The sequence below is a fragment of the Chanodichthys erythropterus genome, chromosome 16, assembly GCF_024489055.1.
Source record: "Chanodichthys erythropterus isolate Z2021 chromosome 16, ASM2448905v1, whole genome shotgun sequence".
Lineage (NCBI taxonomy): Eukaryota > Metazoa > Chordata > Actinopteri > Cypriniformes > Xenocyprididae > Chanodichthys > Chanodichthys erythropterus.
The window spans coordinates 16,905,164-16,932,467 of NC_090236.1; the positions used below are offsets into that span (position 1 = coordinate 16,905,164).

The window sequence follows — 27,304 nt, forward strand, 5'->3', positions numbered from 1 at the left end:
AATGACAGGAAAGTAAGAGAGGGGAGAAAGGACTGGGACAATAATAGTTAATCACAAATAAAATTAAACAAATAAAATGAATTGCAAATAATTGTAATTAATAGTTTTAATTTAAATAATAATTTAAAATATTTTAAATAATAAAATACATTATTACAATTAAAAAAAGAATAATAGATTGAAATAATTATTTTTAAAAATAATTTTACTGAACACCATCTGTTCATCATCAAATGAAATGACTCATTGGTTAGCAGAAGGGATGAGATAAACAAAGAAAAGTACAATCCATTTACCTTAGCAATCTGCACACACCAGTTGAGCAGGTGTTGTGAGCCGATGTTGTCCTTGTTTTCTCTGACGTAGTCCAGCAAACAGCCGTAAGGCATCAACTGGGTGATAAGCTGGACTGTGGAGGTCAGGCAGATCCCAAGCAGACGGCACACGTGAGGATGGTCAACGCTGGCCATCACATAGGCCTCCTATAGATACAAACAAATGAGGTCAGCACCAATGCTACATACTGTATATACTATAGTATACGTCAACACTGACAAATCCTGTGGCTGTTTATAGTCCCTAAAGTCGTAAAACTAACAAATGAGGTGCCTTGTGTGCATTAGAAAATATTTGCTGAGACTGAGGCCTGGAGTTCAGAAGAAAACTGCTTCAGGAAAATCTAAACCTAGCAGGAACATAATAATTAAACCTTGAGCAATACACAGTACTTTTCCTAGGCGATTTAGACCTCTTCCTATCAAATAATGAGGGAGTGACTGATATCTATTTCATTTTTTTGTTTTTTTTCTTTCTAACATTAAAACGACAGTTTTTGTAGATGTTGAAAAAGTTATAGTTTGTGTTTACATAGATGAGTTATCTTCAAAACAACCTTGAGAAGTGGCCTGTGCAGCCACATCCTCACAATCAAAGAGAATACCGGAGGAAATTGCATTCTTTCTTTTAGCAATAGCAAACAAGACCTTTCTGAGTTTGGGTGCATGCAAAAAGCAGGAATTTTTCCATTCCTACACTCCCCCTGGTTGGAGTTTTCTGTTTTGTATCAACTAAACACAACATCCAGCGGGACTTGGTCAGATTGCCCTTAAGGTTATGTAATATAAATTTCAGCTGTGCTCGTCACTGGAGACTAAGGCCTTTTCTGCACAATCATGATCTTAACTAGAATGATGAAACAAATGCAACTGTCTGTGTTTACTGAACTAATTAACTGGATAACTGGATCACACAGATACAGTGCAGAATTGGATGCATAAATGATTACATTATAAGCAGAGTGTTTAGAGAAAAGGGTTTGGAGAAAAGGGTTTGGATTTCATTTTAGTGAAATACATAGCCAGCTTTCAAATGTTAAGTTTAAAAATGTACAGAATGTTTTAATTCACCAGTTAAAGCAGACTCTAGTAATTAGTACATACAACAATGCACACACACACAAAAAAATAAAATAAAAAAAAATAAAAAATAAAATATATATATATATATATATATATATATATATATATTCTGTGTTCCAAATTATTATGCAACTGTCATATCAGTGGGATTTCAGTACAATAAACATTCAGATTTTAGTTTTTCAAAGAAAGTGCTTGTTTGTTTTATTTCTCCATGTCTTTTTAGATAACTGGTATCAATCTCAGACAGGTTTGTTAAATAGGGTTTCCATTTACCTAAGTAGACCTGGAAAACTACTTAAAGAGGTTGTTCCACATTATTAAGCAAGTCATACAAAGCAAGAAATGGTGCAATGTTATTCAAAAGAAATGAAAATAACTAATATTGTGTGAAAAGTCAATGGAGATTATGGAACTATCATAAGATTTGTGAGTGATTTAGAGCACAGCAGAACTCAGTCAGATAAAGGCTTAAAGTTTCTGTCAAACAAGTTAATTGTATTAAAAGGACAGCTGTTAAAAAAAAAGCCAGTGTTGAGCAGCAGGTATTTGAAGCTCCTGGTGTCTTTGGAGTCTCAAAAACCTCTCCATGCAGGCTGGCAGTTATGTGTAAAATTGCATTTCAGCCACTCCTAACCAAACCTCACAAAGAGAAACATTTACAGTGGGTGTAGAAATACATTTTTTATTGCTGTGGTGTTTTTTGCAGCATGGGATAGTGCATTGTATTTCAGAAGGCATTGTCCTTCTTTTTATACCAAAGCTGAGTTATAAACTCCATATACAGTTGTAAGAAAAAGTATGTGTACCACTTGCAGAATCTTTGAAAATGTGAAATATTTTAACAAAATAAGAGAGATCATACAAAATGCATGTTGTTTTTTGTTTAGTACTGTCCTGAGTAAGATATTTTACATAAAAGATGTTTACATATAGTCCACAAGAAAAAAAAAAGTTGAATTTATTAAAATAACCCCATTCAAAATTATGTGAACACTTGATTCTTAGTACGGTGTGTGGTTACCTGGATGATCTATGACTGTTATTTTGTTTTGTGATGGTTGTTCACGAGTCTCTTGTTTGTTCTGAGCAGTTAAACTGAACTCTGTTCTTCAGAAAAATCCTCCAGCTCCTGCAGATTCTTCAGTTTTTAAGCATTTTTTGCATATTTGAACCTTTTCCAGCAGTGACTGTATGATTTTCAGATCCATTTTATCACAATGAGGACAACTGAGGGACTCAAACACAACTATTAAAAAAGGTTCAAACATTCACTGATGCTTCAGAAGGAAACACGATACATTAGTCAGGGTGTGAAAACTTTTGAACAGGATGAAGATGTCCAAATTTTTCTTATTTAATTGAAATATCATTGCTTTTCATTTAATACTGCCCTCCGGAACCAACAGAAGATACTTGCATGTTTCCCGGAAGAAAAAATAAGTACAATTTACCTTGATATTTGAATTCAAAAGTTTTCACCCCCGACTCTTAATGCATCGCGTTTCCTTCTGAAGCATCAGTGAATGTTTGAACCTTTTTTAATAGTTGTGTTTGAGTCCCTCACTTGTCCTCAGTGTGCATTTTGTATGATCTCTCTTATTATGTTAAAATTTTTCACATTTTCACAGATTCTGCAAGTGGTTCACATACTTGTTCTTTCAACTGTATCTTGCAGAAGTCATTTCGACACCCTCAGAAACCCTAAAGGGACCTTCCATCTCACTTCCCAATTTTCCAGCTCAAATCATCACCTGCCATCTGTTGCTGAAAGTTTTAAATGTTGTCATTTGTTGGCCAATATTAGCCAGCCTTAAAGTCACCAAGAATTCAAAATGGACAATTGTTGTTTTTAAGTTTAAGTTATTTATCTGTGCACTTTTTTATTTATCTTTTTTTTTTTTTAATTTATTTATGTGTTCTTGTAATCTTTAATCAAAATAACTTCCCCTCTCTCTTGCAGCTCATCTCTTCTCTTCTCTGATGATGTGTTTACTGGCATGAGGGTGGGACAACCTGTCACTAAGATGAGATCCACATCCAATCAATTCCCCATGAACAAAATCAAGTCTCGCCCTAAATGTTTTCTTGTTCGAGATGCCAAGTTTCACTCGAATACACGTCACAATCAGTGTTCCCAATTTAGGGATTTTGTCACTAGATTTAGTGTCTTCCCTGTCCCTTTTGAGACTTTTTTCAAAAGTTTAGGGACAAATCTAGCAACTTCTTGGACAAACCTTATCTAGATTCTTATTTTGCCCACTGATCTCTATTCATATTTACATAGATCAATGAATTTGCCATTATGATGTCATCTAGTGACATTTAGCTACCAGTTTTAGCTACTTTCAATTGAAAGCAGTTGGCAACACTGGTCAAAATAGGAAAGAAATGACAACTTCACAACTTCCGTTTCATGCTGACTTTAAGAGTTCAAACACCTTTTGGTAAATCACTTGTTGTAGCCTCTTTAATTATCTATGCAGTACTGACAGCAGTAAACTGAAGACAAGACAATGAGTCACAGTGAATAAATCTTGAATTAGGTCAGATGTGTCATTAACACCCCGATTCACACTCTAATACTCACGTCCAAGATCTCCTTGTTTGCTTTGGGAGACGTGGCTTCTCGTAAGACCTTAATGGCGACGGGGATCTTCACATTCTCTCCCTCTGGAACCCACAAGCCCTGCAGCAACAGATGCATATTTGTCTTAATATTTCATGAGTAACACCCAATGTTTTGTAACCAAGTTTTAAAAGCTGAAATCATCCTGAGATAAAGAGATAAGAATGCTGGTAACTAAATGGTTGATGGTAGCCATTGACCTCCACAGTATAGAAAAAATAAGGCAGTCAGTGGGTACTGTCAACTGTATCCTTCAAAATTGTGTGTTCAACAGAAGAAAGAAAACTCATACAAATAAGCTCAATAGACCTTAAAGGGATTGGAACAAGTTGTTCCAATCCCTTTAAGGTCTATTGAGCTTATTTTGTACAGAAAATTGAGAAGGCATCAAAAGAGGAAACAAGAAATGCTCATAGCACAAAGTATTTACATATGCATATGCAACCTAAAAGAGAGGTCAGTCACCTTATACACAGTGCCAAAAGCTCCAGACCCGAGCACTTTGATCTTCCTGAACTCCGTCTCTTTGAGGATTCGCAGCAAGGCCTGGTTGGGGGCTTCGCCACTGGGGGTCAGAGGCTCCACTAGCTGTAGAGACAAATAGAGTCAGGAAACCTCCCTTCCACAATCAAACACACATCCTGTCCTCCAATGAGCATGGGATGACACGGATATGTCTGTATTCACAAACACTATTGCCTCAATGACTGAATTCCATCAGCTTTCGTACTAGACTGTTGACATTACAGCTGTAACCCGGCTCTATTGTGTTGATCTCACATGTTTTCAGCTTGTCTGAAGTTACTATATCTGACTTTATTCTGAAGCTTTAAAACATTCAGCTCTTTCCCACAGACATCAAACTCAGCCAACTCTCCTCTTTCTATGAGTGTTTGGTATTCAGATATTCCGAATATTTATATCCTGGTTGACTTGTGGTCTGACCTCTCTTTCTTGCAGGAGTCGTCGTAGGGTTCTCTTCCTTCTGATGTGGCGTCTGCGGAATAGAACAGCCACTCCTAGAGCCAGGATTACCAATGCCAGCAGACCTCCAACCACGCCAGCGGCAATCATGGGCAAACCCGAACTACGGATGAAAGGAACATTATTGAGTTTTGCATGTAGTTGAAATATGATCCCCACACCTATACTTTCTCTCAAAGATATCACTAAATTTCAACACATTTATTGAGTGGTTTTGCTCTTATTAATGATGAATTGTTATCAGAACAACAGTTTTGAGTTTAAAATATCTTCTTTTTTGTTTTGTTTTTTGGTCATTTGATAATAATGATTAACTTTATGTTGAATATTAAAAGTTTTGATGCCCATTTTAAGTGTAAATTAATTAATAGAAATGAATTTAGATTTGTAGGGCAATAACAGTTAATATAATAAATAATAAGTTAGACCCTTGGCATATGATGGCTTTCATCGGCATGTTGTTGTTTTTATTGCTTAATTTAATAATTATTATTGTACATTTCAAACATCTCCATTATTTATCATAACTTATAAGGCCAATCGAGAATAATAATTCATTCTAAATTCATAGTCATTCAAAAACATTCATTTAATATCACTTCAAATAAAATATAGGCATATATATACAGTCAAACCAAAGTGTATTCAGACACCTTGAACATTTAATACAGTTTATTCACTACAGTTTAAAAAAATTGCAAAAAAATATGATAAGATCTCAGAGAAAAAAAAATCTTAATGATGTCAGATAACACTTAAGCAAAACATGGTCAGGTCAAAGTGTCTGAATAATCTTTGATTCCAAATTTTTATCAATTTTACCGGTAGTCCACTGTATGAAGAATTTTGGGGTATAATATGTCGCAGTTTACTTTTATTTTGCTATCCTCACTTACATAAATTATTGTTTCACATTAATAACACACACACACACACACACACACACACACACATATATATATATATATATATATATATATATATATATATATATATATATATATATATATATATATATATATATATATATATATATATATATATATATATATATATATATATATATATATATATATATATATATATATATATATATATATATATATATATATATATATATATATATATATATATATATATATATATATATATATATATATATATATATATATATATATATATCTATATGTGTGTGTGTGTTATTAATGTGAAACAATAATTTATGTAAGTGAGGATATATATATATATATATATATATATATATATATATATATATATATATATATATATATATATATATATATATATAAAATATATATAAAATATATATAAATAAAATATATATATATAAAATATATATATATATATATATATATATATATATATATATATATATATATATATATATATATATATATATATATATATATATATAATGCATACATAAATACATAACTATGAGTATTAGTAGACTATAGTAGACTGTTAGGTTAGGGTTTGGTGTTAGGGTTCGGATAAATGGAATAAGTTGACATATAGTTGCAAAGCTACTTATAGTTAGTAGAATGTCTAAAGTGGACCATGGAAATAAAGCGTTACCGGACAAAAACTCTATTGTTTACATCACATTTCTAGAATATCCCGAGAATCTCAAAGCATCATAAGACGGATTCACTTCTTACCTTTTGAAATCTTTGCAGTCTTTTAAATCAGGCCCAGTACATCTGCAAAGCAAAACATAAAATCCAACAATCACAACTAGTACACGCTGCAGTCCCCGATGAACCTGGTTGAATTACACTAATGACAGTTTCAAGTCATCACATTCAAAGGAATGCATCGTATATAAAGCCTCTCTCACCCCTGTGTGCAGTTCTCATGACAGGGCTGGCACACGCGCATCACGTCAGCATATTTCCAAATGAGTATGTCTTTCTCTCCAGGTACACCTTGCGGGCAGCGTGGTACACAGTGCGGCCCATCTTTGTAGCTAGCACAAGCTGCACATTTGTCGGGTCCCTGGACAAAAGTTGGCAATTAGATGGCAACAAGCTACTTTTCTACAGTCCTCTAGTGATGTGAATTTAATGATGTGTCTTGCAGGACACTAGTGGGACAGAAAACATTTGAGAGACTGGTGTGCTGCCATCATCTATTTCAACAATAAGAAAAAGAAGAAAAAAAAACACTCTTTACTGGCAGCTAGCAGAACATGTGGTACTGTAGATTTGGTTTGATACTTACAGGGCCGGTGCAGGTCTGAGTATCATTCATGAGCAGACATTCAGGGTCACATTCAGCACACGTTTTGTTGACCTCATATTCACGTGGTTCACTATATAGACAAAAATGCATTGCAGTCACTACAGTTGAAATCATTATTGAAATAACCAAATAATCACTAAACACCAAAAGTTGTGCCACTTTTTCAGATACTTCCCAACATTTTCTACCCTATTCCTATAGTCCTCTCAATAAAAATAGGCCATAAAAGAAAGGAATAATGTATATGTATATTTAGCTGGCCATAATCAATCAATCAATCAATCAATCAATCAATCAATCAATCAATCCTAATTTGACCTATAATAAACTAATTAAAATAAAATTGAAACATTATCTGTCAGTCCACACAATTCACAATGCTTTTATGCTGCCTTTATGTTATTTTACGTTATTTCTTCAAATTTTCTGTCACTATTCACTTGCATTGAATGGACCTACAGAGCTGAAATATTTTTCTTAAAAATCTTTGTGTGTTCTGCAGTAGAACGAAAGTAATGACCTGGAATGACAGGAGATGATGAGAAAATTTTCATTTTAGGTGTTTTCATTAAAGGCACAATATGTAAGATTGTTGCATTAAAATATCCAAAAACCACTGACACAGTGTTATATATTTTGTTCTATTGTGTACTTACATTATCCCAAATGTTTCCAACAATGAAATTCACAATTTTATCTCATGTAACGGCCCATGTCTGTGTCGCCTGTCAATGACGCCATGTTACCCTCGAATATATTTTAACACTTTTATTAATATGATATTGTAATATTAATCTAGCTTAATGCAGAGAGCAACAAGTGTCTCACACCAGCCACATAGTGAATGTTAACATAAATTTCATCACGCTCAAGTGTATTTTTAGTATGATTATTCTGACCAAGTAAAACAGCGCTGCGTTACCCTACAATTTTAATTCTTTCAATAAAGTGACCTGTATGAGTAGTAATTCACCACTTGTGGCTGTTTCATTAGAATAAAATAAAATAATGTGAATTTAAGTGAACAAATGTAACTGTAACAACGTTCAAGCTCAGGGAAGGAGGAGGCATGAACCGGCCAACGTTAAACGTAGCTTTAATTATAATAGACATTTATAACATAACGAAAGAAGCGGCAGCGGCCAACTATGACATATATAAGCTTAATAAAAACAGCAACATAAAATGTCCCAGGCCTGGTCCTCTCTCGCCCTTCACAGCCATCATTCCTTCTTATATCCTGGAGGACTCAAGGCCGGTGACTTCGTTCTGCTCCCAGGCTCTCGTCTTGCCCTGCTTCATACCACAGTAACGATAATAAAACTTTAATACATTAGCTCATCCATGAACATGATTTCTGCCACATCGGGTTGTTTTCCATTGGCTGTGGAAGTGAAGATGACAACTCCCATGATTTCACGCTCATTCACGGCATCTTCAAGCTACGTTTTTGTTATTGTTTTGAATAAGTGACCTCTGGCAGCGAAACTTACATACTGTGCCTTTAAGAGACTTGGCCCCATTTGTACAGCTGTTATTTAGAGTTTAAACATGGTTAAATTGAGAAGACACTCACCCAGCTAGTAAGTTGCAGGAAGCCACACAGTGTTTTTTACGGCTGTAATGCTTACAAACGAAGCACATAGTGGGACCAGGACCCCAGCAGCCATCAGCCGTGCACATCTCATCACACGTGCTGTTCCGATTCGCTGTAAACACACACATTCAGATAAGATATCAACACAAAGATATACCTAGTTGAGAGTAGTAAGTCAAGAAATTACCAAAAAGTGCTAATAAATTATATACAGTAACTTGTACTTTGTGTGTTAGATGGGAAGGATTTGCATGCAGGTATGATGTTCATTCTCTTCATCAGGAGAAGTTTCCATATGTTTCAGAAACATTTCATGTTAGTATTCTGTATTTACCATTGCAACTGTTGTTTCCGTAAGCCCAAAATGCCACTTTTCTCACTTTTTTTTTTAAATTTTTTAAATGACTCTAAACTTACTAACATTACTGTATTATCAAAAAATAGTTTGGGACTGCAATTTAATAGCCTTACCTTATACTGTTTATTCATCAGTATTAGTTATATTCTTAAATGTATGTGTATGTTAAGTAAAGTGTGACGGTACTTATGTGTGTCAACCTTTTTTGTGAAATAAATTTGTAAATTTATAATGGACAAACCAGTTGAGAACCCAATTTCAAATAAATAAATAAATAAATACCCTGCTCTACATATTTTTTCTTTTTTTCTATAAGCTGTTTTGCTCGGATATGATGTATCTCACTATAGGGAAGAAATTGTGATCGCAATTTTCAATGAACAACTTTGCATTGTATGACTCCAAAACCCTTGTGAAAAAGAAGCGTGAACTGAATGTAAGGTTTTCGAACACTTAAATACATGTTAGTTACATGTTAGTTAGAATACAATAAAAATGGATTATAATTTAAATGTAAACTAAATTCAATAAAGAAAGCTTTTTGACTCAATTATTCTAAGTTGGACTTAAGTGCAGTACATCTAGATATGTAATGCCATAATTACTTGAATATTGTCTTTGAAATAATGTTTAATTTCATTTTACTTAAACTTGTATGTCATGTATTTTAATTTATTTGTAATTACACATTTGTAATGACGAACTTGATTAAAATTATAATCAAGTGCTACACATGTGCTTTAGTATGTTAGTAAACACACTGATAAGTGTACTTTAAAGCACAAAGTGCACTTTTTTTTAAAACTGTACTTAAAGGGTTAGTTCACCCAAAAATTCCACAAAATTCCGTTCCACACCCGTAAGACCTTCGTTCATCTTCAGAACACAAATTAAGATATTTTAGTTAAAATCCGATGGCTCCGTGAGGCCTCCATAGGAAGCATTGTCATTTCCTCTCTCAAGATCCATAAAGGTACTAAAAACATATTTAAATCAGTTCATGTGAGCACAGTGGTTCAATATTAATATTATAAAGTGACGAGAATATTTTTGGAGCGCCAAAAATAACAAAATAACGACTTATTTAGTGATGGCCGATTTCAAAACACTGATGATCATGATTCTGTCACGGTACACATGAAGACAAAAGATAGATCCAAGCGCAGCAGAGATTTATTAAAGGGGTAATCCAAAAGCGTAATCCACAGAGCAGGCAAGGGTCAAAAGTCCATGAAATCAGTCCAAACAACAGGTACAAAATAACACAAAGAAAAAACCAAAACAGACAACCGGGGAAATCAGAATACGCATGACATTAAACAACGAACCACAACCAAGGACAGAAACAGCTCAGTATAAATAGACAGACACTAATGACATGATACAATACAGCTGGGTGTAATGACATTGGATAATGAGTCCGGTGAGTGTGTGTGGGAATTGTAGTCCATGAACAGGTGGAAATGAGAGTCCGGGATGGAGTGCCCTCTAGTGGCTGATAGGGCACTCTCACTGGTGATCATGACAGATTCGGTTCGTGCTTCAAACTGCCAACGGCTGAAATCACGTGACTTTGGCGCTCCGAACAGCAGATTCGACAGACTGATTCACTGTGCTCTGATGCTTCCTGAAGCATTGTTTTGAAATCGGCCATCACTAAATAAGTCATTATTTTGTTATTTTTGGCGCTCCAAAAATATTCTCTTCGCTTTATAATATTAATATTGAACCACTGTAATCACGTACAGATTTAAATATGTTTTTAGTACCTTTATGGATCTTGAGAGAGGAAGTGACATTGCTTCCTATGGAGGCCTCACAGAGCCATCGGATTTCAACTAAAATATCTTAATTTGCGGTCCGAAGATTAACAAAGGTCTTAAGGGTGTGAAACGGCATGAGGGTGAGTAATAAATGAAAGAATTTAAATTTTTGGGTGAACGAACCCTTTAAGTGTGTTAAAAATCAGTCATGAAAGTGTACTCAATTAAGTGAACATTTATTTAATTACTATTGTATCTTTTTTTCATTTTTTCTTTTTTTTTTTAATATTTGAAGTGCACACTACAAGTTCAATACAATTAAGCACACTTCTTTTTCACAAGGATTTGGCTAATACGAATAAAACATTTCCTATTCAGCTATTTCCATGTGACTTTGAAATTCATGGTGATATTAATCAATTATGTAATGAATTATTTGATTTTAAGCACATTTTTGTTAATTTTGTACATTCAATACAATTAAGTGTACTTGTTCTTTACAAGGGAAGACAGAAGTCATTTGGACAGCTTTTATGTTTAGCTTTTTTGAGCTTGACACATGCAATCAGTATGAACTGCATTTGGAAAAGGACTGTGTGAAGATTCTTTGAAAATTCTCTTTTTGTGATTCACAGAAAAAGACAGCCAGGTTTGAAGTGACATAAGGGTGTATAACATTCAACAGAATTGTCATTTTTGGGATGAACTAAACTTAAATTCTTTGACAGGTGTTATTGTGAAAATTCATTTACCGCAGGTGGTAGCATTAGCATTTGCTGTCACTCTGACACTCTGATGTTCAGATTTGAAGAGGCGTTTCCAGTGGTCATGGCTGGTGTAGCAGAGATGCTGATTGTGACCGATGACCACATCACCATCACTGATCTCCCTCAGAGACCGCAGGCCCAAATGTGTGATTTTAGTTTGGGTGACAGCAAAGCTGAACGCACCTCTGTGGGAGCAGGAGAAAGAGAGACGGAGGTTCTTTAAATGCAAAACAGACTCAACAAAGAGACTGATTCAGGAGCATCTGCTGCCTAATTTGTGATTTTTGTCTTAATCTGTGAAAAATCTCTGAAACTGTCGACATATTTGGGACCGTGATATTTTTTTATTGACTTACTGTTGTTTTGTCCGTCCACGGATGACCTCAAGGTTTTCAAAGGCGCTGAGGGATGACATGCTTTCCGGCCACTGCTGAATCACCAGGTAGCCTTTGAGGTGGGAGAAGAGGAAGTTTCTGAACACTGAGTGGCTAAAGGTCCCCTAAATGATACACCATTTTAACTAACATAAATGTCCAATATTAAACCACTGCATTCTCACCAGTGATTTCTTTTACAGTTCTGAACACATTGAGCTTGACTGGGTCCAGTACTGGAGTTTTAGTATGCTGGTCACTGAAAAAAAAAAAAAGTTCAAAATTTGGAAATGGTTCTTTATGGTAATAAAAACAAAATAATTGACAGATCCTAATATGCCACCATAAGCAGAATGATATTAAACAGTTTGTGGAAAATTTGGCTCAATCACACAATCTAAATGCAAAGCAAACAGCAAATAAATATGACATTCAACAGACATTCAACTGATTATAAGTACGGTTGGGTATCGACAACTGCTTAGTTGCTAAGTTAGTTGAAATGTAGTTGCAAAGTTACTAATAGTTAGTAGTATGTCTAAAGTGGACTATCGAAATAAAGTGTAACCAAAAATATCCAAAGGATAATCGTCTTTAAGCAACATAGAATGGCACTAAGCATTGTGCAATCAATTCTTTGTTATCAGAGAATGTAAAACATCATTCTCACCCTCTGAATGTTGTGGGAAGGATTGTAACACCTCCACTGATTTTTGTGCAGTTCTCAAAGGAGTCGATGTTGCTGGCATTGATTGACAGGACATTGGTCAAAGGCCCCATTCCAAGCCCATTGCAAACTAGAGGGATGATTGCACACACATGAAATATTAACTGCAACTCCTTTCTTAGGTGAAGAATTAGGCATGAAGGCAATAATAAATGCAGTAATTATGCTACCAGTAAGAACTTGACTGAATTTATGCTTTGAATTATCTTAAAAACCATTGGATGTACAGTGCTGCTTAAAAGTTTGTGAACCCCTTGCAGAATCTGTGAAAATGTAAATAATTTTAACAAAATAAGAGGGATCATACAATTATTTTTTATTTAGTACTGTCCTGAGTAAGATATTTTACATAAAAAATGTTTACACATGGTCCACAAGACACACACACACAAAAAAAGCTGAATTTATAAAAACAACCCGCTCAAAAGTTTGTGAACCCTTGATTCTTAATACTGTGTGTGGTTACCTGCATGATCCATGACTGTTTTTTTGTTTTGTGATGGTTGTTCATGGGTCCCTTTGTCCTGAACAGTCAAACTGCCCAATATTCTTCATAAAAATCCTCCAGGTCTGAACAATTGTTCGGTTTTCCAGCATCTTTTGCATATTTGAACCCTTTCCGCTAATTTTTGGGACCTGGAGGATTTTTTTGAAGAATATTAGGCAGTTTAACTGCTCAGGGCACGCAAGCAACTCATGAACAACCATCACAAAAAAAAACAGTCGTGGCTCATCCAGGTAACAACACACAGTATTAAGAATCAAGGGTTCATTAACTTTTGAATTGGGTCATATTTATAAATTCAGCTTTTTTTTTTTTTTTTGTCTTGTGGACAGTATGTAACTTTTATTCAGCAAGGGTGCATTTAATTTATTAAAAGTGACACTAAAGACATTTATAATATTACACAATATTTCCATTTTAAATAAACACTGGTCTCATTAACTTTTTCAAGATAAACAAATGTTTACTGAGCAGAAAATCAGCATATTAGAATGATTTCTTTTTTTTTTTTTTTTATACAACATATCATGGCTATATGTTGGTTGTATTGTTGAAAAAGCTTAGTTAAAATAGTTGACGTGCAATATTATGGAAGGACAGATCACTAACAGACACGAATGGATATATTTTTATGCTTTTTACATGGGTTTAATTATGTTTTTTTAAATTATATTAAAATACAGTTGTAAATGCAACTAAAACAAGACTAATGTGTTTTTCAAACTAGAAAAAAAAATTGGGGAAAAAGAAAAGAAAAACAAAACAGACAACTAATCTTTCCTCCTAAAAAAACAGCTTGTTAGAAAACCTGACCGCAGCAGTCTCAACTGTACCTTTTGGACACAGGCCATCACACTTCTTACATTTCCGAACTCCACCCTCATCCACCTCATAGGTGCCAGGGCTGCATGTTCTTACACATGCCCCATGATCTGTCACGACATAGTTGTCTGAGGAAAACATCAAACCATCAGTCACTCCAGAGTCATTAACCACAAGCAACCAGCAACACAACCCTAATGCGTCAAATCATTCTGTCATGGTTATCCTGCTTTCTGGGATGTTATTCAGAAACCAGAGTTTGAGTTGCAGGCTCACGATCCACTAGATTGTGTTGTTTATATTTTAACCATGAGCACCTAAAACATTAATCTCCAGAACGCCAGAATTCAAGACCTAACAGCTTGAATTTTCATGAAAGTTATAATTAGGATCTGGCCTTGTGGTCAAGTAGGAAAAAACAGTGAAGAATCGTGTCTCATTCTGACTTCAGCCACGATGATGGGACTTACGTGGGCATATCTTGATGCACGTTGCCCCAAAGCTGTACTTCCCGTCGGGGTTGGGAGCGAGCTGGTGGGTGTTGGGGTCGTAGAGCATGAGCCGTGGACATGCGTCCTTACATGTCCCTTCATCCTGGAAGTCCTTACAGGCCTGCAGAACACAAGCACACAAACAGCATTTCCCATGAGTGCACTAGTCCCGAAAGTATCTTCATTGCTCTTGAGGTTACATTTACTGCAGCTGTGTACTTCATTGGTAATGAATGTTTCATTGTAATATTGCAGACATGCTCTGTGTTATTTCATCAAAATAAGTTCTGAAGTGTTGCAGTTTTTATTAACACATTTAAGCCATAAAGTGTTTCCAGTCTCTAAATAACTGCTTGTATTTGTTCAAAGGCTTATATAGTACACTACAGTTTTTTTGTTTTTTTTTTTAATAAAAGAAATGAATACTTTTATTCAGCAAATTGATCAAAACTGACAGTAACAAGATTTATAACGTTTCAAATAAATGCTGTTCATTTGTACTTTCTATTTATCAAAGAATCTTGGGGAGAAAAAATGCATCACAGTTCCCTCAAAAATACTGAGCATTACGGAAGAGGATTAGGGCCAAGCAATAATAAAATAATAAAACCATCTTGAGATTAAAGTTGTTAAATTTTGAGAAAAAAAGTCTAAATAAAATGTTCAGAATAAACTTGTTAAATTACAAGAAAAAAATCGTTAAATTTCAAGGAAAAAGTCGAGATAAAATGTTGAGAATAAACTCATTAAATCAAAAAGTCGTTAAATTACGAGAAAAAATTCAAGATAAAATGTTGAGAATAAAGTCATTAAATTACGAGAAAAAACTTGTTAAATTACAAGAAAAAAGTCGTTAAATTACGAGAACAAATTCGTTAAATTACGAATTTGTTCTCATAATTTAACGACTTTTTTCTTGTAATTTAACAACTTTTTCTCGTAATTTAATGACTTTTTTTCTCATAATTTAACGAATTTGTTCTCATAATCTAACGACTTCTTTCTCATAATTTAATTAGTTTATTCTCAACATTTGATCGACTTTTTTCTTGAAATTTAACGATTTTTTTCTCGTAATTTAAGGAGTTTATTCTCAACATTTTATCTCGACTTTTTTCTCGAAATTTAACAAGTTTTTTCTCATAATTTAATGAGTTTATTCTCAACATTTTATTTCGACTTTTTTCTCGAAATTTAACAACTTTAATCTTGAGACGGTTTTATTGTTTTATTATTGCTTGGCCCTAATCCTCTTCCGTAGAGCATTGAACTGTTTTCAGTGTCAATAATAATAATAATAAGAAATGCATTTTGATCAGCAAATCATCATATTAGTATGTTTCTGAAGGATCAGTGAAGACTGGAGTAATGATGCTGAAAATTCAGCTTTGACAACACAGGAATAAATTACGTTTTAAAATATATTCAAATAGAAAACGGTTATTTTAGTTTTTATTAACACATTCAAGCGGCTGTGAATTTCTCACATGTTGAGTCATACTGCTTAAACATAATGTCTACATCTAATTCACTAACTGTATTTATACTCGCATATACAGTAGCATTCAGTGTACTAAATGATGAATGAGCAAAGAAGTGAATGGTTGAGAAATGAATCAATCTGCACACTGTGCTTCTCACCAGGCAGTCGGTTGGTTTGGGTCCAGTGCAGCCTGCAGCACAATGTTCATTGCAGCAGTCAATGGGTTTGGGTCCCTTACACCTGCCTGAGCACTGCTCCGCACAGATCACCTTAGTCACTAGATTCAGAGAGAGAAGGAACTTCAGAGATCCTAACAGCTCTAAACAGGGCGCTACAGCTGAGCACAGCAACAACAATTCAATATTCTTCTCAAGAGTTTTCAAAACATTCCTCCGGGGGTCAAGTAGTGTTCTTCAGCAGTTGTGAAATATAAGTCAAGGATCAACTAAACAAACTAAAGAGGAACATTTAAAAAAAACTACTCAAAAAGCAGAAATTCATAAACTGTCAATCCAGTGCATTTTGCAGTGGTATTATGTATTACTAACCAGTACAGTATAAAACATAAAACAAGGTAACCCAAGTTTAAGTAATTGTACTGGATTAACAAATTAATGTGTAAGAGCCACAAAGTGTTTATAGTTGCTAAATACACTAGTGTTGTCAAAAGTACTGACTTTGATACAAAGTCAGTACTGAAATTTTAAAAATGTGACGCTTTGAGCGCTGTTGAGCGGATTCATAAAGACCTCTGATTGGCCATTGTGTGCATGCGCTCATGAGATATGTCTGTGATTGGCCACAATGATCAACACATGGACCGCTCCTGTGTGTATCTGTGTAAACACTCGGTGTTGATGTCTATTTACAACGTGTTTTTGAAGCTTTGATCACTGTAGCCAAACAAAGACATATCTGAAGAGCAAGTGAACACAATGGCCAATCAGAGGTGTTTATGAATCTGCTCAACAGTGCTCAAAAAACATCACATTTTTTAAATTTCAGTACCGACTTGGTTCCGAAGTCTTTTTCAGATATTATCTTTCATGCAGTGTGTAATATAGCTGTTAATGAATGTAAAAGGTCTGCAAAGTTTTAAAGCTCAAAGTGCAAGACAAATAAAGTTATTGTCTCCAAAAAACAAGAATCGATTCTGAACTACTGAAACGAGTCATCAGTAATTCCGGTCTCACTTTGTGTTACATATCTATGCAACACCGTAAAAAAATTGGCATGGTCCTCATTGGCTGCCCGTGAAAAATGTCTACGTTTCCCTACCCTTAAACATGTAGTTGTAGCTGAGGCCTGTAAACGTTTAGTTCATACTATCAACACAACGAGAAGATGCTGTTTTCTGTGCTGTGAAAGCAAATCCTAAAAGTGATGAGTACTTGGGCTCGAATTGATACGGAAAAAAGGATGCCATTGTTCCTGTTCATATCACTTTGTATCAAGTGCTGAGGAAGAGCTGAAATTCAGATATGATAATATAATAATAATAATAATTTGTTACATTTTTATAGTGTTTTTCTGGGTACTCAAAGCACTTTAAATATGGAAGGGGGAATCTCCTCAGCCACCACCAATGAGCAGCATCCACCTGGATGATACATATTGCGCCAGAACGCCCACCACACACCAGCTTATTGGTGGAGAGTAGACAGAGTGATGAAGCCAATCAGTATATGGGGATGATTAGGAGGCCATGATGGACAGATGCCAATAGGCAAATTTGGCCAGGATGTCGGGGTTACACCCCTACTGTTTTCTAAGGACATCCTAGGATTTTTAACGACCATAAAGAGTCAGGACCTCGGTTTAAACGTCTCATCCAAAGGACAGTGCTTTTTGACAGTACAGTCTCCCCATCACTACACTGGGGCATTAGGACCCACACAGACCACAGGATGGGCACCCCCTGCTGGCCTCACTAACACCTCTTCCAGCAGCAACCTAGTTTTCCCAGGAGGTCTCCCATCCAGGTACTAACCAGGCTCAGCCCTGCTTAGCTTCAGTGGGCAACAAGCCTTGAGCTACAGGGTTATTTGGCTGCTGGCTAAATGGACGTTTCGCATTAGACCAATCACAACAGACTGGGCCATCTTACCACAGTTTTCAGAACCACATTTTTTGAATAGTATTCTAATGAATATGTGTTTCATGTCGCTAGCTTCCCAAAGGTTATGTAGTTTTGTTTTTGTTTTTTGAAACACTTCTATGTAGTGTGCTTTCACTATTTTAGTAATCTCTAAAAAGGCTGAAAGTAGAAAAAAACAGGCAGATTCTTTCACTTTAATAGTTTAGGACCACTTACTTGTTTGGCAGTTTTGAGGGCCAGGGCCCCAACAGGAACCATTGTGACAGCTCGGGTCACACTTCTTACCTGTGGGAGGTAAAGTACAACATTCTTAATCAAAATATAAAATTAATTAGTACCATTTAATAATGTCTATATATTGAGGGACATACACTGTCTCTGTGATGTGAAGTTTTGTATTTCATTTTTAGGCTGGCTCTTCATGTTCAGAATGTCAGTCCACTGGATGGTCTCCATGTTACATAAATGATTGTTACCAGTAAATTTTATTCCACCCTTCAGTATTTCTAGGAGGGAAAATGACAGTGTTTAAACAATGCATTCATGTACTGTATGACAAGTGACAGTAGAAATATAGGTCTATTATTATTTTCCAAATAAAACTTTCAGCACTGGCCATGGAAATTAATGAATGTTATTCCCTCTACAAAACAATTGTGTGAAAGATATAAATACAGGTCAGTTAGAAGCATGTGCTATTCCCATTTGGAAAAAAAACCCCCAAAAAAACAAAACAAAGAACACTTTTATATAACCACATACCAGTTAAGCTAGTCAGTGGTAACTGGTTCATGCCTTGTCCGATGCTGCTGTTAGAGTTTGAGAGGACAGCTAAGGCAAATTTGTCATCATAAAGGGAGTGGCCACGAATGATACGCAGATTCTCAAGGGGGATGCTGGGAGCAGAGTTGATCCCAATAAGAACATAACCACCAACTTCTTGAATGCTCTAAAAATCAGAAACATTACACATAAAACTTAGTAAGCATACAATACTAAACTACATAAAAAGTTGTTTAGAAGTGTTGTTATACTGCATATTTTAAATATTGTTGAGGCATGTGTCAATAAATACAAACTATAATTAGCAACATGCTAAAAACATTGGTGCACAGATGACTTACAATAGTATGGAAGCCTGTTAAAAGATAATTACGACTTTTTATCTCACAAGTTTTTGACCATTCTGACTTTGTTTCTCAGAATTGTGAGATATAAACTTGCAATTATGAATTATAAAGTCCAATTCTGAGGAAAAAAAGACTGACTTTATTTCTCAGAGTTGCAAGTTTATATCTCACAATTCTGACTGTATAACACGCAATTGCAACTTTATATCATGCTACTTTGACTTTATAACTCACAATTTAAAAAAAAAAAAAGAGTTAGAATTGCGAGATGTAAACTTGAAAAAAGTCAGAATTATGAGATAAAAAGTCGCAATTATCATGTAATTTATTTTATTATTTTTTTTCCAGTGGTGGAAACAAGCTTCCATACAATACAACCAAACAGTAAGGTAACAGTAAAATAACACTGAATGTAGTGTTTGTAAATGTATATATCATACCCTGAGAAAAGACAAGTCATGTTTTTCTGTCATATATGTGATTTCCAGGTTTTCCAAAACCACGGTGCAGTTGCTGTACATTTTTACCAGAATCTGATAATGGTCATCCACTGTTCCCAGAAGGGCCAGTTTGTTGTTCGCTCCCTGGCACACTTTAACACAGAGAGAGAAAGAAAGAATTAAATCCACCAGAGGCCTTCGTGGAAAAGAAATACAATAAAAGGCAAATTCTATTAGAAGCAAACATGTTTTTTGGTGGTTATTTTAGTAGTCATTCTTTTTGCAGTTTGTTTATCCATTAAATCTCCTACCAACATACTTTTGAATATACTTTTGAACACATTAAAATCAGTTTTATTCATTCAATAATACAGTAAGACAAGGGGTCAGTAAGATTTTTTTTAAAGAAATGAATCATTTTATTCAGTAAAGACGCATTAAATTGATCAAAAGTGACAGTAAAGACTTTTATTATGTTACAAAATATTTCTATTTCAAATGAATGCAGTTTTTTTTTTACTTTATATTCATCAAAGAATTCTAAAAAAAATATATCACACACACACACATATATACATACATATATATATACATACATACATATACATACATACATACATACATACATATATATATATATATATAAAAAAAATATAACTCACATACATATATATATATATATGTATAAACCAAATCAGCATATTAGAATGATTTCTGAAGGATCATGTGACACTTAAGTAATTCATAAATTCAGCTTTGCCATCAAAGAAATAAATTGTATTTTACATAAAATTTGAAAACTGTTATTTTTTTGTAATCATATTTACTGTATTTTTGCTCAAATAAATGCAGCCCTGGTGAGCATAAAATATTTTTTTCAAACTTTATACACAGTCCTTTCACAACAATTCCAGTCATGAGCCTTCTTGTTTATTTCACATTTGTGGAACTTTAGCCCATTTTGCAATGCTAATTTGTTCCAATTACACAAATTAGATGGAGTGTTTCTGTAGACTGCAATTTGCAGGTCAAACCACAGGTTTTCACTTGAATTCAGGTCTAGGTTCTGGCCAAGCTTTAATAAAAAAAAATCTTTATTAAATACAAAAAAAGACTAAAATGATTGTAAGAAACCAACTGTGAATGCTAGAGCCAGAGCCAGTCTGGGGCATGTAGGTGTCTTTTGCAGCTAATGAACCAATCAGAATTCAGTGTAGGTGGGCGTTTGTTTTAAGTGCTCTGAGCGGCAATGGAAAGACTCTGCGGTGGGCCAAGATAAATAGTGCTCGTGACATAGAGATCCTCTGAATACTAGGAGAACTTACTCTTTCTCACACACTCATCTGGGAAAAAATTACTACTACATTTACTCAGGCTGGTTTATATTGCTGCAGAGACAGCATTATGAGCTCTGATTCTGAATAAGCCGGCAATCAAAACAGAATTAAAACAGCTAAAACTGTGAGGTGTCAATGATTAATGACAAAATTAGTCATCAACAATCCCTATTTTGCACCACAAGATATCCCCACTGAGACCAACATCTTGGCAGTTTCCACTAATAGATGCATCAGACTGTAAAATTGTGAATAAATGCATTACTGCATAAGTAATAATTGAGTTATTGCGTAACAGAAGACAGATCCACTCATTTCAAAAGTGACTTCCTAAGACATCACTTGATTAGCTCCAAAGGGTGATGGGAATTCCCACTCATTTCAAGGAAATTAGCATTTCAAAACATTAGATGAGACAAAGTACAAAGGAACCTCAATACAAACACAAAATAATGAATCAACAATGATCATGGTTCATGGTCTGTTCATGGTCTGTTCTACTACATTCCGTCCTCTTCCTTCCTCCTTTCATTATTCGAAGATCTTTTAAGGTTGAGTAAATGATTTTTAGAATTTTAATTTATGGGTGAATTATTCCTTCAAGGTAGCAAACTGCAGTGTAAAATAATGTTCAACAATCACACAAAGCTAAATAAAAGACAAACTTAATGGTATTTTGGTGCAAATTCATGTTATTTGGTAGAAGCTAAAGAAATTTGGCAGAATGCCAACATAGAATGTTTTCACCCTTAAAGGCTTAGTTCTCCCCAAAAATGAAAATTCTGTCATTAATTACTCACCTTTATGTCGTTCCACACCTGTGAGACCTCGGTTCATCTTCGGAACACAAATTAAGATATTTTTGATAAAATCTGATGGCTCAGTGAGGCCTGCATTGCCAGCAAGATCATTTCCTTTTTCAATGCTCAGAAAGCTACTAAAGACTAAATATTTTAAATAGTTCATGTGACCACAGTGGTTCAAACTTAATAGTATAAAGCAACAAGAATACTTTTTGTGCGCCAAAAAAACTAAATAGCGACTTTATTCAACAATATCTAATGATGGGCGATTTCAAAACACTGCTTCATGAAGCTTCAAAGCTTTACAAATCTTTTGTTTCAAATCAGTGGTTCGGAGCGTGTATCAAACTGCCAAAAGTCACATGAACTACTTAAATTTCGAAACACTTATGAAATAACCAAACCTCGTTTATTGAAATCACGTGATTTTGGCACTGTGAACCACTTATTCAAAACAAAAGATTTTGATGAAGCAGTGTTTTGAAATCGCCCATCACTAGATATTGTTGAATGAAGTCACTATTTTGTTTTTTTGTTTTTTGGCACACAAAAAGTATTCTCGTCGCTTTATAATATTAAGGTTGAACCACTGTAGTCACAATCACATGAACTGTTTTAAATATGTCTTTAGTAGCTTTCTGGGCACTGAAAAAAGGAAATGATCTTGCTGGCAACGTAGGCCTCACTGAGCCATAAGATTTTATCAAAAATATCTTAATTTGTGTTCCAAAGATGATACTCATTGAGATATTTTGTTAAATTCCTTTGTTTAAAGGCCCACTGGAGTGTCTTGGAATGTGCAGCATTATTCAATGTGTTGACGTAATTTCAACTGAAACAGGAAGACAGGGTGATTTATCGAACAGCCCTGCCCCATTTTTAAAATAGCCAAAAGTGTTTCGTTTATATCACAGCTCAGCCAGAGCCGTTAAACTCAATGAAACCTCTGTTACCCTTTAATATCTAACCTCCTATTCTCCTCTATATCACTTTAGCATTCAGTGCAGAATTTAAATGGGTCCGATACCTTTCGTGGTCTGAGCCGACTAGCGGATGCGATCGGTTCTGTGCTCTGCCAGAGCAGACTGTGCTAACGCTGCGGCGGTTCATCTGATACTAACGCGGAAACAGACTCCATTCGCGTCAATGGAAAGCATATTTACACTGAATCGTTCCCTATTCTCTATATAGTGCACTACGTGCCATTCCCTATGTAGAAACTAGTAAATGTGTGAACTAATGACAGATTTCAGCCGCAGCTTCAGTGTCTGTTGATAGTGTAGGAGGGGCGGGACTACAGATTCTAGAGAGCATTTGATTGGATAGAAGATTTGATGAGAAGCTAAAGTGCGCAGTGATGTCATGAAAATCTGTGATCCATTTTAGCGGAAGTGAGAGACTGTAAGTTTTGAATGCTTATCAAAATGTGAATTTTGTCATTGTTTTGGAACACACCTGATTATTCCTAACTTTAAGGTTAACATATTCATACTAAAAGCTGAAAAATTTAAATTTTGATTTCAGGGGGACTTTAAATTTAGTTCAAGTTTTAATAAATCTTTAGTATTATTATTTTTTTTAATATGTCTATATACTATGGAAGAGGATTAGGGCCAAGAAATAATAAAAAAAATAAAACCATCTCAATATTAAAGTTGTTAAATTTCGAGAAAAAACTTGAAATAAAATGTTGAGAATAAACTCATTAAATTACGAAAAAAACTTGTTAAATTTCGAGAAAAAAGTCGAGATAAAATGTTGAGAATAAAGTCATTAAATTACGAGAAGAAACTCGTTAAATTTCAAGAAAAAAGTCGAGATAAAATGTTGAGAATAAACTCGTTAAATTACCAAAAAAACTTGTTAAATTTCGAGAAAAAAGTCGAGATAAAATGTTGAGAATAAAGTCATTAAATTACGAGAAAAAAGTCGTTAAATTATGAGAACAAATTCGTTAAATTATGAGAAAAATTTTGTTAATTTCGAGAAAAAAAGTCGAGATGAAATGTGGAGAATAAACACATTAAATTATGAGAATAAAGTCATTAAATTACGAGTTTTTCCTCGAAATTTAACAACTTTAATCTCAAGATGGTTTTATTTTTTTATTATTGCCTGGCCCTAATCCTCTTCCGTAATATACAGCAGATTTTATTAATTTTATTTCAGCTTTAGTATTAGTAATTTTGTATCAAGTTAAACTAAATGAAAATATTTATATTATTTCAAGTAATTTTTTTTATGGTATTAAGTTTTAATAGACTATAATAACCCTGCCATAAAGCTTGTTTTGTTATTGACTGCCAGTTTTTAATTGCTTCACTCTGAAATGCAGCACATAATGTAGTACCAAATGTAGGTTCGGGAAGAGCCTAAACATTCATTCCTGTCAATCATCATTACGAGCATATACAAGCAGCAGTCATTGTGTCATCCCAGCAACAATTCTTCCAGCATCCGTCCTCCTCCCCATATCCTCCTCTATTTCTCTTTTTCTCCCTCTATGCAGTACTGTTATAGGGGGGTTTAACTCAGAGCTCGAGCCGAGCCTCGGGTTCGAGCCTCCTTCGAGGACAGCAAGCCAAGTGGTGTTTTACCATTAACCATTCAGACTGAATGGGCAGGCGAACTTGTGAATATTTATAAAACTCAATAGCAGCCTTTGTGATTTGATAATCGCACTAAGACATATCTCGATTTATCATGCAGTCTACATAGCTCAGACTACATTAAGGCTGCTATATGTTTTCACTTGCAGAATAAATATGGTTTGTTTACTTTTGTATGGTGAATTATTGTGTGCCAACAGAATTTAGCAGACATTTAGAAGGTAAACACAATAAATTAAGTTTACTTTTAGGCCTGTGAAGGTCATGATGATTTTATAACATTTCAGTGTGGATTTTAAAGACCTTTTGGTGTTAGTCACCACATGATGTTCAACTCTGGGTCCTGAACCAAAACCAGTTGAGAACCACTGCACTACTTAGTCATATATGTTGCAATGTAAGTGATAGAAAGGGTTGTTGTGTGGGTGGCAATTCAGTTCTTTAATAGGCTTAGATAACAGAGAGGCCAAACAACTCAGCCACTCTGAGGTCAAAGTTGTTTCTAGTTTTAGGATAAGCTAGACTCCATTTTCAAGATAAATGTATGTTGATACAGTTTAGAGGAGCCAGCTTAAGAAAAGGAGACCAGGACCTGAAGAATGGATCTTTATAGTCACACAACTGCAAAAAGTCTTTCTCTATAAACACTGAATGGATGAACTGCACAACACACTTAAACCCCTCCTCCAAGTCTTCTAAGCAAAACTCATAGTATTGTATCGTGAGATGAGCGGTTGACATTCGGAAGGTGAGATTTATCATGGAAGATGCACGTTGTCGTTGGGTTGCATTCTTTAACGTGTCTGTTCTTGAAGTGAAAGCTGAAGCTTGTAAACAACTGAGCGAGAGAACATCTTGCTTAAAAAAGGTATAAAGTGATAGTTCACCCAAGCATGAAAATTCTGTCAGCATTTACTCAACCATATGTCATTCTTTCTTCTGCAGAACACAAAAATGGACATTTTGAAGTATGTTTCAATTGTGTTTGTCCATACAATGAAAGTCAGTGGGGTCCAAAACAACATTGGAACCCTATGACTTAGAAAAAAAGAAAAAGAAAAAATCTAAATGTGCTCCGATCAGGATTTTTTGGGCTGATCACTGATCACAGGAAGCAGTATCTGCTGATACTGATTATTATAACAGATTTGAAGCCTTCTTTTTATCAGGTACTTTAGCATTATTTATAGGGATGTTCCAACTGATCAAACATGACAGTAAAGACTTTTATTATGTTGCAAAAGGGCGAAAGGCAAGTAGTTCTGAAGAACAGAAGAAGGCTTCTGTTATAAAAAACATCTCAGTAGGAAAAACTGAGGATGAGAAAACAGGCTCCCTGTGTTCTGCTATACTCTCATTGCAAAGACAGTGCATCTCATGGCGCAGAGTAAAGCCATCAACCCATCGCCTACACACAGGACAAGATAAATTCATAAACAGTGTCTTAACAGTGTTATCTAGGACGGCCGATATTGAGTTACTCATTTCCTGCGTCAGTCCCAGGCAGATTGAAGGCCTTCTGGAACAGATGACTTCGGTTGATTTCACTGGATGTTGCAAAACACATGACTTTTTGAGACAGTAGAATATTTTCCATTAACATGGACGAACTAGCATGTGATGAAGAAATTATGACCAGAGGTAACGTCACTTGTTTAGTCGTTAAAGGTGAGTTTGCTCACTTCCTTCTAGCAATCATTTTGGCCCGATGCCATGATAAGGTGTGGCTTCACCTAGGCTGGCTCAGCTTCAGTAAGTATACTATTCCTCTCTGCAGATGACGTAAATGCTTGAGTGTTACTTTTTGCCGCTGGCTGTAGGTGTGCTGCTGAACATTCTTCATTATGTGTGTTAAGTGTTCCCATGCAACCACACCACAGGGTTAACACCAAGAACCTTAGTCATGTCAAATTTGTTGCAATATATACGGTTTCTTCCGGTTTCTTCCTGTCTGTTCACACATTGTAAATGATCTTTTTTGAAGAGGGTGTGAGCGTGTTTTGTTTCTTTGGCATGTTTCTACAATATTCTTTAGAAAAGGCTTGTAGAAATGTTTGGTTGGTTAGTATGACGCCATTCCTGTTTAAAAATTAAGAGATTATATCCCTTTTCCTCATTGGCTGATTAAAAATAGAGAAATCGCATACTGTATAGTAGGTACTACATTTGGTTAGTCTAAGTGAAATTCAAACACACTACATCTACTCTGTTGTTACGGTCATGTGACCTAGGCTAGACTGTCAGTTGCGTCACTTCACTGCCATTCACAAATCCTCTCCCGTGGCCTCATGGGATAGTAAATTGTCAATTAGATTCACACTTCAGAATATCGTCGGAAGTAGTAGGTCATCTGGGTACTTTTCGCCTACTGTTTTATGAATACTATGAATTCAGACATACTGTGCTCACATACTGTTTTCCACCTACTATATAGGATGGAAGTAGGCATATTCAGACACAGCAAGTGTGTTATTGTGATATTCTGATTTAGCAAATCAAACAGTTAACCAGTTGGTGCTATGCTAAATTAGTAGGTTAAGCTGTTAGCTTGCTAAGGCTAACTGAAAACAAAGAAAGAGAACTGTTAATTTGGCAATTTTAACTTTATAGTTTAACTAATATGATAAGTAACTTAAAGGTTATAAACATATTTTCATGATATCACATATTTTTTAGCTAGCGTTAACACTGTTTAAGCACTGTT

The 27,304-nt window shown here is 34.9% G+C and overlaps 1 protein-coding gene across 4 annotated transcripts in view; it reads right to left on the reverse strand.

Moving 5' to 3' along the window:
• The window catches only part of egfra (epidermal growth factor receptor a (erythroblastic leukemia viral (v-erb-b) oncogene homolog, avian)), a 79,272-nt gene that overhangs the window by 19,500 nt on the left and 32,468 nt on the right, over positions 1 to 27,304 (reverse strand). For 2 of the 4 annotated variants that reach the window (XM_067363850.1, XM_067363851.1), the window contains exons 2-20: positions 19,852 to 20,003; positions 19,044 to 19,230; positions 18,653 to 18,787; positions 18,498 to 18,566; positions 16,342 to 16,460; positions 14,680 to 14,821; positions 14,221 to 14,337; positions 12,826 to 12,952; positions 12,341 to 12,414; positions 12,138 to 12,228; positions 11,767 to 11,966; positions 8,873 to 9,005; positions 7,276 to 7,366; positions 6,893 to 7,050; positions 6,714 to 6,755; positions 4,993 to 5,134; positions 4,513 to 4,635; positions 4,009 to 4,107; positions 297 to 482 (exon numbers count right to left, since the gene is read on the reverse strand). In XM_067363850.1, coding sequence (XP_067219951.1) covers positions 297 to 482; positions 4,009 to 4,107; positions 4,513 to 4,635; positions 4,993 to 5,134; positions 6,714 to 6,755; positions 6,893 to 7,050; positions 7,276 to 7,366; positions 8,873 to 9,005; positions 11,767 to 11,966; positions 12,138 to 12,228; positions 12,341 to 12,414; positions 12,826 to 12,952; positions 14,221 to 14,337; positions 14,680 to 14,821; positions 16,342 to 16,460; positions 18,498 to 18,566; positions 18,653 to 18,787; positions 19,044 to 19,230; positions 19,852 to 20,003 — 2,387 coding nt within the window. The other 2 variants (XM_067363852.1, XM_067363853.1) reach the window with 2 other exon arrangements.